The following is a 16,663-nucleotide window of genomic DNA, read 5'->3' on the forward strand; positions in this document are numbered from 1 at the left end:
TATTTCGTAAAATTGCCTTTCAATACTCATTAAAATTCAAAATACATATTGTCCTTCCCTCAAATATTTCAATATCTTCTGTTTTTTTTTCATAAAATTGCAACAATAGACTACAAGTAATTCAAAATATTATTCATTTTCACTAGTATTATCTTAGGAATTCTGATAATTTCGTCATTCTCCCATAAATGAAGAGCATATTATCCTTATTATTGTGTTCATATTACTCTCTTCGATATGAATCTCTTGGACTTGAAGTTTATTGTACAAGATATTTCTACTATTTCATCAACATTTTCATGATTATACACAAAAAATGTTGCAAAACATTGTAAATGATATAATTATCTATTTCTATTCATTTTAATCGCAAAATTAATTACAAATTTTTATAAAATTTGTAAAATTTAAGAACTCTCATTCATTTAAACAATATTTTTGAATTGAAATTCAAAAGGAAAAGAGTAATACCGGAAAACAAAACTCTTTTCTCTCTTTTAATTCGAATACTCGTAAACTATTTAATATGCAACATGTTTACATAAAAACTTCAATTCACAATAGTAAATACAAAATACAAAAATCCTTTTATAACCACTCCGTTGTGTACCGAAGAAACACGATTAAAATACAAGGCAAAAAAAAAAAATCTGATGAACAAATTAAAAAAAAATTTCGAATATTTTTTTTTTTGTTTTTGTTAATTGTTTAAACAAAACCTTTAATTTTCGAAATAAAATGAAAATATAAGAAAAGGATAAAAGGAAAATGCGTACAAAATAATCAAAAAGAAAAATATTATTATATGTGTATGTACGTCGGCCTGTGTGTGAGTGTTTGTATAGTATATTATCCTTTTGGAAAAAAATTTTCATTATCCTTCGATTTTGGTAACATTTTAATGTTAAAATTTCATTTTATTTTAATTAGTTGTTAACTGAACTTCAAGATATAAAGACGTTTTATAAAGGAAATAGGAAAAAAATTATTCTATTTTTTTTTTTTGTATACTAAATAACGGTTATGTAGTAGGGTATTGTTACTATAATTTGTTAATTTTAAAAAATAAAATTTTTCGCGGGCCAAAAATAACAAAAAAAAAATAAATGTAAATAAATAAAAATTAATGGAAAAAAGAAAATAAAAATGCAAAATTTTTAATTAATTTTTTTAAAAAAATTGTTGAAAATTAAAAAAAAATTCAAGAAAATTTTAAAAATTCAAGAATAATTATTTGAAGAAGAGTCTTATTGTGAAATAAATAATTTTCTTAATTAATTAAATTTGAAAAAATTTATTTAGATTATTGCAAAAATAAAAAATAATCATGGGTTGTTATTCAAAAAATATCAAAGTAGCAAATGCATTTATTTTGCATATTATAATTTTTACATGCCTTATTAGAAATGGTTAGTGTCCTTTTGGAGTCCTTTATTTCATAAGTGTTAAAATTATGTAAATTTTTTTAATTTTTTACCAAAATTTTTTATTAAAATATTTTCATTTTAGAGAATTACAAACTCATAAATTAAAAAGCAAATATTTTGTTGAAAAAAAATTAAAAAAAAAAAAAAATAAAAATTTTTATTAATTGTGCCTAATTTTTTTTTTTTATTATTTTAAATCATAATGGATTTCTGCGGGATTTTTCAATTTCTAACACACAAAACAAAAAAAACAAATAGCATCAGGATTGCAATGTTATGTTTGTGACACAACCTTAAATGAAACATGTGGAGATATTCAATCTAATAGTAATATAAAACCACAGGTTTGTATAATTATTTTTATATACTCATTTATATAATATATTTGAAATATGTTTGTATATCACGTAAAAATGGAACAACATCATTAATAGCTTGATTCTATGTGCATTAAAATGAATTCTATATGAAAAATTCTTTGTGAAAAGAAAACGAACGCAATTTATTTTTTCTTTTTTTTTTTTTTTATTATTCGTCATTAAATTTTTATTATACACAGTTTAAATTTTTTCTTTTTATAGCTAGTGTACAAGTTGTTTTATAAAATTTTTGCATAATATTATGAATTATGAGAAAACTTAGAAAAAAAAAAACAATTGGGAAAATATTGAAGAAAATTTTAGAATAGAAATGTTGAATTTGCCTGGTTTTAATTTTTTTTATAGAAAAATAGGAATTAGATTTGAATAAATATTTAATTAGAATGGCTAGTTTATTTACGAAACTAAAATTTAATTCATATTACTGATTTGAGAGAATTCCAACACGGTTCAAATTAAAATTAGAGAAACTACTTATAATAGGGTTTTTTTTTTTCGATCATATTCAAATTCGCCTTAATAATATTTATTTAGAAACAATTTTTTATTGAAATTTAAGTTGAATTTCTTCCAATTCTAAATTGTATTATTATTTTAATTAAATCTGTGGCTTAAATTGAATCTGCCTAGATATTATTGAATTTTTATCTATAAAATCTATGATCCGGTTAAATTTAATTCAATTCAAAAACAAGGTAATTCAATTTTCTGATAATGAAATTAAAATAAAAAATTTATATTTTTTTTTTTTGGAAAACCATATTGTGATTTTGAAAATCTAGTAAAATTTGAACTAATGAGAAATAAAAATTAAATACCGCACTTTAACAAGATTGTAGTAAATAATTTGGAGTTGTAAAATGTTAAACTAATATTTTAGGAATTCTGTTTAAGAGGTTTAATTTTATTATTAAATTTTTTTGTGAATTTTGAATAAACTTTTTCAGATATGTTTGTAATTGATTTATCCGAGAATATAATAATTTTGAGTTATGCCTTTATTGTTACGAACAATAAAAATTTTTTATTAATTACTAAAAGAATTCAACTATAAAGTTGAATTAAATTTTTTATTCGAGATTAGAATATATTATTGAATAAATTACATTTTATTTAGTATGTAAGATAATTGTCCGCAATGAATTTTTGCTCAAAAAAAAAAGTTTTTTCACTTCCCCCAATTTAAATATTAAATTTGAAACAAATTTATTAATTAAAATAAAAATCACCCAAAGATCCAATTCCAGAGGTCTGACATGTCACAAAAATTGATTAACACTTTGACATAGCCGAAATAAATTCATTTATAAAATTTAATTAAAATCGTTTCAACCGAACTTAAGATACACGGGTGCATCCACAAACAAACAGACCGACATTTCTTTAAAAAAAAGTTTATTTACAACTCCTTACGATGGCGAACTACGTTTTCACTGAAAATTCGACATCCGAAATTTGGTGTCATCACATAACTTCTCCTATTATATGCAATGCACTGATGCTTGACACTATAAATGTATAAACTTCAAGTAGCTATACCCAATGAAATCAGGGTATAGTTTACTGTTTTCGTTAATTAATTTCAATTTTCTAGAGAAAATTTCAACTTAAATAATTTATTCTACATTATTGGCAAAAATAAGTAATCGAATTTATTTTTTAAAAAATATTTTAGAAACTTCAACTTAAATTATTTGAGGATTGATTTGAAAGTCCATATACATATATGTTACACATAAATATATGCATGTTCTTGAAATATAATTACATTTTTACATAAGTTTTATTAGTAATAAATTAAGAAAATAAATTTACAATACTCAAGTTTAAATTATACTATCACTTACACTACAAATTTACATTGTAGTATTTATGTCAATTTGTATAGCGAAATTCAATCAATGGAAAATGATATGTTCTATAAGGTTTTTTATTGTTCCGTCGTAACTTCAGTTGAATTCGTGATAGATCGCTACAATACCACATAAATAAAGAAATTTAGACTCTAAAATTTTTCGAATGTAGAATTTTGGATTTATTTCATCTATATTTATTTATATTGTTTCCTGTCGAATAAATTAAAGTCAATTTTTCAATTCATTGGCAAATTTGGAATTCGAATTCAAGATTCAAATTCTAATGGTCGCTAATTTCACAAAAAAAAAAAACTGCAAGTGGTGCTTCAAACTATGATAAAGGTTGGAGATTTTATGCTAAAGCAATTTGTGCAAAATGTATTTTCAAAATTTTTCAATATTTTAGAAGTTCACACGTGCCTGCCAGTTTTAACTATTTTGTCTTGCATATTTTTAGGGTTATGAAATGTTTTTTGTTATTCTCGTGTTTTGAGAATATTATTATTATCTAATCTCATTTTAATTAAAAATTCTCAAATTTTATTGAAGATGAATTCAGATCTAATTATTATATTTAATCCAATTAATAACCATTAATTGTTAAATTTTATTAAACAATTTTAATTAATAAAAAAAAAATAAAAATATTTCGTTATTACAGGAATGTGACTTACTTAAACAATCAACTATTAAAACATGGTTAGCTGAATTAAATAATATAGTTTTTGATTCAACAAAAAGTAAAGTAGATACACCAATGCAGTGTCAAAAAGTTGTTGGCACTAAAGGTTGGTTGCCTTATAAAAAACAAACTAGAAAAAAAAAGAATAATTAATTAATTAAGAATTAAATGGAAAAGTGACTGGATTTATGAATTTTGTTTTTTTTTGCAAAATTAATAAGAAATACGCCAAGTTTATTAAAGAAATTTGAAATAGTTTGAGTTTTTTTGTAATTAAATTTCTATAATTCCAGAACTTTTCTCTATATAAAAAATTCACAATATAATTTTAAATTATAATTTCTATATTGATTATTATTTATGATTATTCAATAAAGATTTAATTTAGGAAATGGACCAGTTACGACATATCGTTTTTGTCAATTGGAATCAAAACTTTCAAATCCATGTGAAAGTCTAATGAAATCAGCTGGAAAAAGTAATGAAAAAATTCAAATTATATCATGTGATTTATGTAATAATGACAATTGTAATAATGCTATAAAATTTAAAATCTATCCAACACTTATTGGTTTCTTAACAGCTTTAACTATAATTTTATCAATAAAATTCTAATAAATAAATAATTTATATTTTAAATTATATAATATACAAAATAAATATTAAAAAATTATATTTAAATTAAATCAAAAAAAAAAAAAATTATTAAATTTTGTTAAAAATTAATAAAACAAGCAAAATTAATATTGTTGGTAATTTTATATAATATTTAATAATTATATTTAAAAATAAAAAAAATTATAATTAAAATCAATTATTAAATTTTAATTAAAAATGCAATATTTTTCACCATTTTACATATTCATCATATAAAAAAAAACAATTAATTATTAAATAAAATTATTTGTTTTATTTTACACAAAATTTAAAATATTTTATTCATAAAAAATAAATGTATGTATGTTTGCGTATTAATCAGAAATTTAATTTATATCACAGCATTTTAAAATCACACACAATATTCTTATATATAACAATTATAAAAATCAAAAATCTCAATAAATATTCTCGATAAAAATATCGATAATCGATTATTAAAATTTACAGAATTATTACTAATTATAAAGACAATAAATTTAAAGCAGAAAATTATTATACTTTATTCACTGCCCTAGCGAGTATAATAAACAAACAAAACCGATCTAATTGTTCTCGTTGTTTCTTTTTTTTTTATCAAACTTAAAAAATAATTTCAATAGAAAAATAATATTCGTATGTTTTAACTCAATTTCAATTAATTGAGGGAAAAAACATACGAATTATATCGAAGTTGACCCGATTGATGCAGTTCGGAAAAATTTTTATAATACATTGGCAGATTATACTTACCAGGGCAGTGTTTTATAATTAAACACAATAACATTATAATTGTAAATGTATATATATACCACACACATACATAAATAAATAAAAATAATATTATAATATTGTTAAATTACATATATATATTATATTATAAATAAAGTTTGTTGCACAATAAATTCATATATATATATATATATATATATACATAAAAAAAAAAACAATTTAATATAATTATTTTTTATTATTAAAATCCATTATTAAATTAAATTCATAATTTTGTTTTTAACAAAACAAATTCTTAATATTCAAATTTCTAAATTAAATTCTTTCTATAATATTATTGAATTTAATTGAATTTAATTCTAAATATCATAATATAGTCCTATAGTTGTACGCCATTGAATTAAAATTTCTAAAATATTTTATTTATTAATCTAAACAATTTCTCTTTACAACATAGACTTACATTAGATTAATATTGGTACTGTTAAAATATTTAAGAATAAAATGAAAAAATTTAAAGAGAAAAATTTTTACATCATAAAATTAAAGAGAAATATAATTGTTCATTTCTGTTTCTGTAATAATATTAAATGAATTTATACTCGTACTCTTATAAAAGTCTTAGATTTATTTCTCTTTATTATGATGAAGAGATAAAATTTTCTTAATTCAATTAAATATTACAATCTAAAACTATGAGTAAAAATAAATAATCTCTTTAAACGTCAATTAGAAAATTTCTTTTGTACTATTACGAATTAAAAAATATTAATAATAATAATCAAAATACTTAATTTTTCCAATTTAAACAAAAAAAAAAATTAGAATATGTTTAAATAAAATTCTATACTCTTTCACATTGCTATACCAATTACAATTTTCAAGAGAAATTAAAATATTTTATGGAAAATGTAATACAGCACTCTAATATGGTAGAGAAAATTAAATATTTTGCATAAATTTGCAAAAAAGAGATAATGGAGAAATTTTTTAACTTTTCTAAAAATGTGCTTTTGTATTTCTGGAGAATAGAGATTACTACAATAAAGTTAATCAGGTAAAATATACTTTAAATATATTGTAAAAATATAAAGAGAGCTTATGCATAAGAATTTCGGGTAATGGAATATTATTAACAAAAATCATAGTAAATAATAATTTAAATTTAATTAATTAATTTTTTTTTTTTTTGATATTTTCAATAAATTTCTATACTACAATAAATATGCTTAACAAGAATCGTCATAATAGATTTGAAATCAAAAATAAGAAAAAAAATCATCACAATCATTCTAATTCACCAATTTTTATCTCATCAGTCACCATAATAAGTATAAAGTAAAATGAGAGAAAATATAATGTTGAGTGATCTTTTGAAGCTGACATTTATTTCCCAAGGAAAATTCAAAGTTAAGTATGCCTTTATAATTTAACTATTTATATTTTATATTTACATTTTAATTAAAAAGATAACAGTATCTCAAATATAAATTTTGGTAAAAATCGGTCCACCTGAACTTGAAATATTAATCTACAAAGACAGACTGACAGACAGGCAGACAGAGATACAGACTGATCGGCACCTCTTTAAAAATAATTTAAATACGCTTCTGTAGCACGAAGAAACATATTTCTGTCGAAAACTCGACCTATGAAATTTGGTAGCACCACATAACCTCCCTTATTATATGCAATGCGGTCGATTAACAAAGTGTACTTACATATATGTATGTACATAATGTACACTTTTAATTATTATAAAAATTTTTTTTTTTTAATTTTTATTTGATAAATTTATTGGCATAACCTAAAAAGTATTATTGAAGTGCAAATTTTATTTTTATTATAAATATAAAAAAGTAATTTTGTACTACAAGCCTACTTCAAAAATGTCTACGTACTTAATATACTACGTACCTAAATTTATGAAATCCAAGGCAACCACATTTTTAAACAAAACTCACATGCCCATATTGCTATAGATATTAAGGTATGCATATGTATATAATATACAATATAAAATAATGCGTAATACAACAGAAAATATAGAGAAACAGGTGCACGTTGCACACTAGCAAAAAGACTCAATTAAACTCGCATATATTAAATTAGTATTGAATGCATATAAAAAATTAAATATTAAAATATGGAATGAAGAATTTATTTTTTATCAATAAAATTTGTAATCAATGTAGAAGATGATAAAAAAAAATTTTATCATAAAGAATATTTTATGCCCATATAATATGACAGTTATCAATTTCAATATCAGTTAAGAGAATATCAAAAATTTATTATTTTTATTATCTTACACTAAAAAGTACATTTTTCAAAAAAAAAAAAAAATAAAAATGTTCTAAAAATTAAAATAGACTTTTTTTAAAATGATTACCTATCAAGTATACGCTAAGCTAAAAAACTTTGAAGTTTGACAGATTTTATAACTGTACTTTTATTTTATAGTTTTTATTTAACATTGGTGATTTTTAATAAGCCGGACATGCAATTAAAATTTAACTTTGGTAACAATTACAAATCTACCAAAACGCCAAATTTTTTACTTTCACAGACTTATAAGACCCATGCTTATTAATCGAATTTTTATTATTGCATTTAAAATACATAAAATTTTCTACCTCAAAAAATATTCCTTGAATTGCATAACACAATAATTAATTCGGTATTAACATAAAACTCTATTCTAAAATAAATATATTACTAATTTAAATCTCTTGTATCAAAATAGAAAATTATCTCCTGTTTTAAGTTGCATCAGACTAAATAATCGTAATACTACTGCAATATGGAACTCAAAGATTTTTATAGCATTTATGAAAAATGCCTTAAAATTTTAAGGGCAACCGGTAATTTTGAACATTCTTTTGTTTTTTTTTTTGTAATAAAAATTTATCGAACTCAATATTTTGCTTTGCAGATTATGCAGCTTCATTTTGTCATACTATTCATTAAAATCTCTTATCATACCTTTTATTAAAATCTGTAAATTAGAACTCTTAAATTATTATTAAAAATTTCCAATTCCTATCCTATAAAAATTTCCAATAGTGACCTTCAACTATCACCAAATTAATTATAATATATACATTTTATAGCACTAGATTTTCGTAGATTTTTTTCAAGAGACCCGAATGGGGCAGGAGTTTCCCATTAAGCCTATATTTTCATTAGAAATTACAAAATCTCTCATATTTTTATATGTTTTTTAGGGAAGAAATTTGACACTAAAATGTTATAAATTATTATGTTAAATAATTTTTTCACATTATAAATTATATATATATATATATATTGGTGAGCAATATTTGAATTTTTATTTCCGATTTTTTCAAAATTTTCAATTCAATTTTGAGTTTATCAATTAAAAATATAATCTTACACATGTATACAAGCTTTTTATATTGGATAATAAACCAATAATTAATTATTCATACATAAGTATACTTATATAATAATCTACATTATTATTAATCGATTGAGCAATCACTTACCTGATAAGAATAGTTCATAATAATTATTACTTTTCAGATTAATTTTGATAATTAATCTGAACAATTAAGGTTTAAAGTGATTTGTATATTAAGTATAGTATACAATATATGTATTAAAATTTGAAATTTTTTTTTGAATCACTTACAATTATACATAATATGGACATGTGGAATGAACACCATTTTTTTCTTGAATTTAAGAAAAATTCGAAAACAGATTTATTGCTGTTTTATTGCAACAATTAATATAAATTTATTAAAAATTAATAATTATAATTCATCAAGAATTTTATGTACCATAGTAAAAAATATTTTATAATTTAATTTATTATGAGTACATATGCACTCAATATAAATTAGAAATCATAATCGAGTTTATTTAGAGGTTTAGTTGCTTTCTCTAACATTTATTTAGATTGTATTTAAATAATCTTGTATAAGTCTAATAATTAATTATTTAAATATAGTTACATAATTTACATAAATTAGAACTACGTGCTCAGCCCAGCGGAGCTACAGTCTACCGACCCTTCAAAGTTGCTCGAATTCATCACGAGGGTGGGTCTCGAGAAAGTGATGTAGAGCTTTGTTCCGCTAATTGGGGGGCACAATAGATCTATATTTTCTGGTCGCGGTGTGCTGTTACCCCTTCTTTACAATCTAGTTATATATGAGAATAATAAGTATAAGAGATACAGATATAGAATATTTTCGAAAATATAGATTTGGAATGAAAGATAGTTGGAAGGCAATCACTCTATGCTGCATATATGATCTATTCTGACTATCAATTGTAGTTCATTAATTTCAAAACAAATATTAAAATTTCTACACTTTGGATTGCAAACTTAACACAATATATATATAAATAAATATGGCTAATAATTCTATTAAATTAATTAAATTAATATTAGTTATTCTTAAAAAATGTAGGTGACAACAATGAAAATTAAGCGCCAACCAATAATAAAATAATAATCATTAAAATATTAAAAATTATTTAAAATATAAAATTATTGATTAATTTCGAAAAAAAAAATTATCATGTATGTATGTATGTATACATATATAAAAATTCAGGGTTAAAAATTTCAAACATCTTAATAATTTTACGTTTCTTTAAATGCGATAAAAATCTATATATATATATATATATATATATATATATATATATATATATATATCAATAAATATGGTGTAATGAAACTGATAATTAATATGGTCAACTACTCCTCCTTCCGAAAGCTCCCGTCAACGTTGGCACACACATAAATCCCTGACAAGTCCAAAATTTTCAAATTTTCAAAATGAAAAGTTCTTGTGAAAATTTTTTTTTTTTTTTAATACAAAATTTCCTTCTTTTAATTGCTCTTCATATTAAAATTATTTTCCTTGTGTTTGTATATTAGTTTTCATAATTGACCTTTGAGAATTTGTAGTACTTGGAAAAAAAAAAAAATTATATTTAATTTTATTTGCCTTATAATGGTAATAAAACACAATGATAACATTTACAGTTAAATTGGTGAGTAATTTCATTCGGATTATAAGGTTGCTCGGAGGTTTGCTGAATAATTTTGGGAATTTTTTATTATAATCTGTACAGTAAGGAAATAACATTTATAAATTTTATTATTATGCATGAATTTAATATTAAAACAAATTGTTTTACCACTCTCCTACTCTCATTAACTTCTCCTGTTCTAGATTATTTTTTCTAATTTCTCCGCATATAGTACAAAAATTATTTGAAAGATGCCCGCTGAATTGTTTTACTTGTCATTTTAATTTTGTCAATTTTTACTCTCCCAAAATAGAAAATTTCTTTTTTTATCTTTTTCGTTTTTTGTGTAGAATTCATTCTTGAAATTTTAGTTTAGATTGTCATCGCCATGGATGTGATTTATAATTATTAAAGATCCAATAATTTTAACTTGTTTATTTTTTTTCACAATTTTATTTTTTATTTCCGCGTTTTGAACGGCATTTAATGTTAATACTTATATGTATATAATTATATAAGAACGTCTACCAAGGAGAATTTTATAAAATGAATTTAAAACAAATAATGATAACTTATCTTCTAACATTGTATTTGAAATGTGGGCTCATTATAGGTAAATATCATGTATATATAGCATAAATGCACATACATATAAGTATATTAGCGTTATATACTGAAAATGTATAAAATGTTGCAAAAAATTATGATTAACATTTTCTTGTTTTCTATTTTAAAAACAAGAGTTCAATAAATAAACTTGAATTTTTTATAAGGGTTCCGGAAAAAAAAATTAAAATATGGTAAAAATAAAAAATTACTTAAAAAATTTTCTCTTTTGTAGGTTTAGATTATGATATACTGACATGTTATGTATGTGATGATTGTCCAGAAATTGGTTATGAGCACTTATTACAATTAGAGAAATGTGAAGGTACAGATAAAATTTTAACAACAAGTTCAACAACTTCAACAACATTAAAACCAACAACTATATTAAAAACATCATCAACTACTATGTCAACAATACATAAAACTACAGAGTTACCTAGTAGTGCAAAAACATCAACAACTACAATCGATATAACAACATTAAATCAAGAAATTACAACAATTATAACTGAAACAAGTACAATTTTAAATAACGAATCTAGTTTAGAAACAACATTAACTACTGATGAAACGGAAATGGAACTCGAAACTGAAGGGGAAACTGATGCTTCAATAAATACTACAAGTCCAATTCAAATATCTTCTGAACAAACAACAACTGATATTTTTCAAAATAGTACAGTTACTCAAAAGAAATCCAGTATAAAAACGATTCAAACAACTAATAAAATAAGCACAGGATCACCAATAAATATGACTTCAAGTATTTCACAAATAAGTACAATTTCAATACCGAATAATAAATCAACTACAGAAGAAACAAATCAACATACTAATTACATGAATTCATCAACTACATTAAATCAAACACCGACAATTGAACAAACAAATACTACTCCAACAACAACACATAATTCAATTACTGATGACATAATAAATACTACAATGCCATCTACTACTGAATTAACAATTTTAAATTCTTCACAAATTATATCAACTACAGCAAGTTCAGTAACAGTCAATGCTACAAATAATTCTTATACTACAACTTCACCAACGATTCTCACAAATATAACTGAAAATTCAAATTCAACAACATTAAATGAAAACACAACACCAAGTATTTGGGAAACAACAAATACAAAAACTCAAATCAATTCAACTATTAGTACAATCAAAGGTAATACGACCCAAGTGAATATTACTAAATCAACAGTAGCTTCGACAACTATAAACAATGAAAAGAATCTATCAACAACTAACACAATTTTTCAAAATTCCAGTAGTAAAACATCAAAATCAATTTTTGATAAAACAACTATAACACCTATAACATCAAGTCAAATTACAACAGTAAAAATAAATGAGAAAAACACAAGTCTCAGTAATCAATCGAATTTCGAAATAATTTCGTCAACTGTTAACATCAGTGGAATAATATCACATACTACCGAAAAATTAATGTCAACATCTAAAATTATGTTTACAGATTCTAATAACAAAACAATAAATGTTACAACATCTCAACAATTGAATTCAACAACGAAATCAATAAATCATAAATTAAATAATTTACCATTACCAAGTACAACAAAACAATTGTTAAAAACATCAAATTCTGAAAAAGAGAAATCATTTACGTTATCTCTTAATTTTACAACAGGAAATCTCTTTACAAATAGAAATTCAACTTACTTCCATGCTAATAGTATAACAGAGCAAAATTTGAAGAATTCTTCAGGTATAAATAAAAGCGTTAATGACCCAATAATACTAGAACAAAATAAAAAATTCATTGCAAGAAATGGTAATATTATCGTAAGGCCTGAAAGAACAACATTTTTAATTACAAATTTTCCAATAACACAAGAAAACAGATTAAAAAATTTTAGGTCCTTTTCAAATACACGTATGAAAAAAAATTTAGAATATGCTGTAACTGAAATTACAAATGGAAGTAGTACGGAAGATTTCAAGTTAACAGTATTTAATGCACGTAAAAGATTAATAAAAGATAAGCCGGCCTGTTATAAAATGCGTTATTTTGGTAAATTTTCATTTCAAACACATATTTTATTACTAAATTTAATTGATTTCAAATAGATGTTAAGAATTTGGAATTTACACAATATTTACGTTAGGTGGCAATAAAATCAGAGTAAAATTCACAAATTAAGAATAATGAATTTTTAAGAGAATTAACAAAATAAGAGAAAATAATTTAAATAATATTCTCTTATGTAATTTTCTACGTAACAATATTAACAAAAGCATTTTACTTCAAATATCTCATTTTTTAATTAAAATTTCGTAAATCTACTGCATAGGTATTCTTAGTAAGAAGCTAGTTTTAGAATTATTTTCATTCTCGATTCAATTTTAATTATTTTACGAATTATTGTGTTTATTTTTATCAGAGCTGACCGTGTAGTAGTGAATAATTCACAATGCATTCTTTAAATTATTGTATTTACGATTAGTGATCTACCTAAATCTACCTCAATTTAAATAGATTAATTTATTTAGAATAAATATTAATCAGAATTTAAAATTAAAGCTAAAAATTTTCAATTTAATTGTATTAATAAATATTAAACATTATACATATAACATTAACATTAATTATGTAATACAACTACATAACAGTATTATACAGAAAATATGATGATCTATAAGTACCTGCATTAATAATATTATTATATTCCACTTAAACTTTTAAGATAAACCAGAATATCTAACATTACTGCAGAATTGTAAAAAATTTTTGAAATTTTAATATTTACAATATCTATGAATTTAAAGTAGAAGATTATTATATTACTCATTATCTTCAATTATGTAATTACGCTCTGTGTATAAGAATTGAAATTAATTAAATTGAATTTATTTATGTAAGTACGAGTAATTTGAACTATTTGTTTTTTAATTTTAGATAACAATAAAACAAAAATAAGACGTGGATGCACTTTTTATTCAATTGGTTATGCTGACACATGTACTAGAGTTGGAAATAAATTACAAAAATCATATGATCATTGTGAATTATGTCAAGGACATATTTGTAATAATACAAATATTATAAAATTATCATTAATATCTTTGATTTTTATGTTATTTGTATTTAATTTTATTTAAGTAATGGTATTTTAATTATATATTGTATTTATAAATTAAAAAATGAAAATGTTTATTTAAAATTAATAATATTATAAATTTCAATTCTTTCAATGCTAAATTCAATAAGTTAAAAATTCTTAAATGAATAATAGTTCTTAATTGAACATAGCTCAATGGACACGGCCGTATAATACGGTTCTTATATAGAAAATTCAATTATTCAATTCAATTAATAATTTATCCAAATTAAGTATGCACATTAACAGAAAATCTATCTAATTTGGAAGTCTATTGAGGTGTATTGAGCTTTAAAAGAACTTCCTTAAGCGATGTTGTTGACGTAATTTTAAATGTTATAGCTTTAGAAATACGGCGTTCCAATAAATCCCATAAATTTTCTATAAGTGCGTAACTGCTATGGCACATTGAAAATTAATCATTCTTTAACGATTTTCGCACAATATTTATAGGATCGTTATCTTGCAAATAGAATCAATTCACAAGAAAATGATCATTTAAATCGGTTTAATAATCTGAAACAGTTTTGATATTATGGGCTGATTAAGATATAAAGAATAATACATTTTAATGGGAAAAAGAAAACCAAGTACATATATATAAGTTATACGATATTTATTCCTTCTATATAATCAAAAAATTTTTATGATTTCTATATAGAAATCATATAAGTTATTTCTAAAAATGCATAAGATAAAATATTGACCTCGAATATTTATTTTTATCATGATTTATTAAATTTATTTAACAGAAAATTTTCAGTCACTCTAAGTACAAGAAACAAAAACAAAATTAAAATCTGGTCAAGGTATCATACTGAATTGATTTAGCCCTATAATGCAATACCGTAAAATCAAAAAATAAAAAAAAAATTTAAAAGTATTTTTAAAAAAGAAATTTTTGTTTAAAATAAAAATAAAAAAAAAACAAGTGAAAATAATTTTTAAAATACTATACAAGATACGATATACTATTGATAACAGGTACTGTTTACATACATATATACATACATACAACATATAAGCATAATTTATTGAAATTAACATTATTTACATACAAAAAATGTATACGATAAGAGTTAAAATCGATCATACACCTTAAACACACAAACAAAAAAAAACCAAAATTTTATTTTAGTTTTTTATATATTTTTTTTTTATTTTGTTATATTCGAAATTTTAACTTTTCATTTAGTAATAGCTTTACAATTAAATGGAAATGTTTAAGAAAGCAAACAAAATCCCAGAATTTTTTGTATACAATTAGAATTTAAAAATATTTAAAATATAAAATTATTTGCCGTTATACATACATACATATAATACGCAAATATTACGTGAATATAAATATATATTTTTATATATACATACATACATACAAATATATAAATTTAAAATTATTTTTAATCATTTTTCTAATATTCTAAAGATGAACAAGATAAAAGAAAATTTATGAGTCAACAATAAGTGCAGCATCCTAAAAATATGCAACATTTATTTGAAACATTTTAAAGAATCATATTATTATTATGATGGCTAATAATATTATAGAAAATTTGAATAATTTTCAATAAAATAAATGTAGAAACTAGCTACATACAAGCACTGTAAACAATACGCAGGATTCCTTCAATGCACAGCACCTATTTAATGAGAAATCATAAGGAAAATAAAATTATATTTATTTTTTATTTAAATTTCAATTATATTTAGCTAATTAAATTTCGTGCCAAAGTTATAATAAAAAATTGAAAGTGTTGAGTAAAGTATATAAGGTGAAAGTACTGGTTTCTTGTATATGTATATAGAATCACATAGAATTTGCAATTAGGATAAAATTGTAATTTATAAAAAAAAAAAATTATTATTTGCACTTAACATTTATAAAAGTGTTGTCTTCTGTAGCTTATATGAATATTATTTTCAAATTACATCAGCCCGGGTGCTACTTACTAGAAATTTAAATATTTTATAGTAAGCCAGCACACATAGAGCTAAATATGAAATTCGATTTTACTGCCTTATTATGAAATAGATTATGAAAATAAAATTCGATTTTACTGCCTTATTTATATTGATTGTGAACAATTTCATCACTTAAAATATTCGATTTTGACTAATAAATTTTTTTTATTTTAGATTTTTTTTTTTCTTCTAAATATTCATATATGTATTTTATATTTATGATACCGTA

At 21.8% G+C, this 16,663-nt stretch overlaps 1 protein-coding gene across 1 annotated transcript; it reads left to right on the forward strand.

The window, feature by feature from the left end:
• The first annotated feature begins 1,221 nt into the window (after positions 1-1,221).
• Positions 1,222-15,936, forward strand: LOC129615893 (serine-rich adhesin for platelets). The gene is made up of 8 exons (XM_055531302.1): positions 1,222-1,409; positions 1,686-1,771; positions 4,325-4,451; positions 4,734-4,927; positions 9,690-9,780; positions 11,568-13,382; positions 14,268-14,396; positions 15,899-15,936. Exons 1-8 carry the CDS (start codon positions 1,328-1,330, stop codon positions 15,934-15,936), a joined length of 2,562 nt encoding a protein of 853 aa, XP_055387277.1. The 5' UTR covers positions 1,222-1,327.
• The last annotated feature ends 727 nt before the right edge of the window (positions 15,937-16,663 follow it).

This window comes from Condylostylus longicornis, unplaced genomic scaffold (genome assembly GCF_029603195.1).
Source record: "Condylostylus longicornis isolate FDR11 unplaced genomic scaffold, ASM2960319v2 ptg000153l, whole genome shotgun sequence".
Classification (NCBI taxonomy): Eukaryota; Metazoa; Arthropoda; class Insecta; order Diptera; family Dolichopodidae; genus Condylostylus; species Condylostylus longicornis.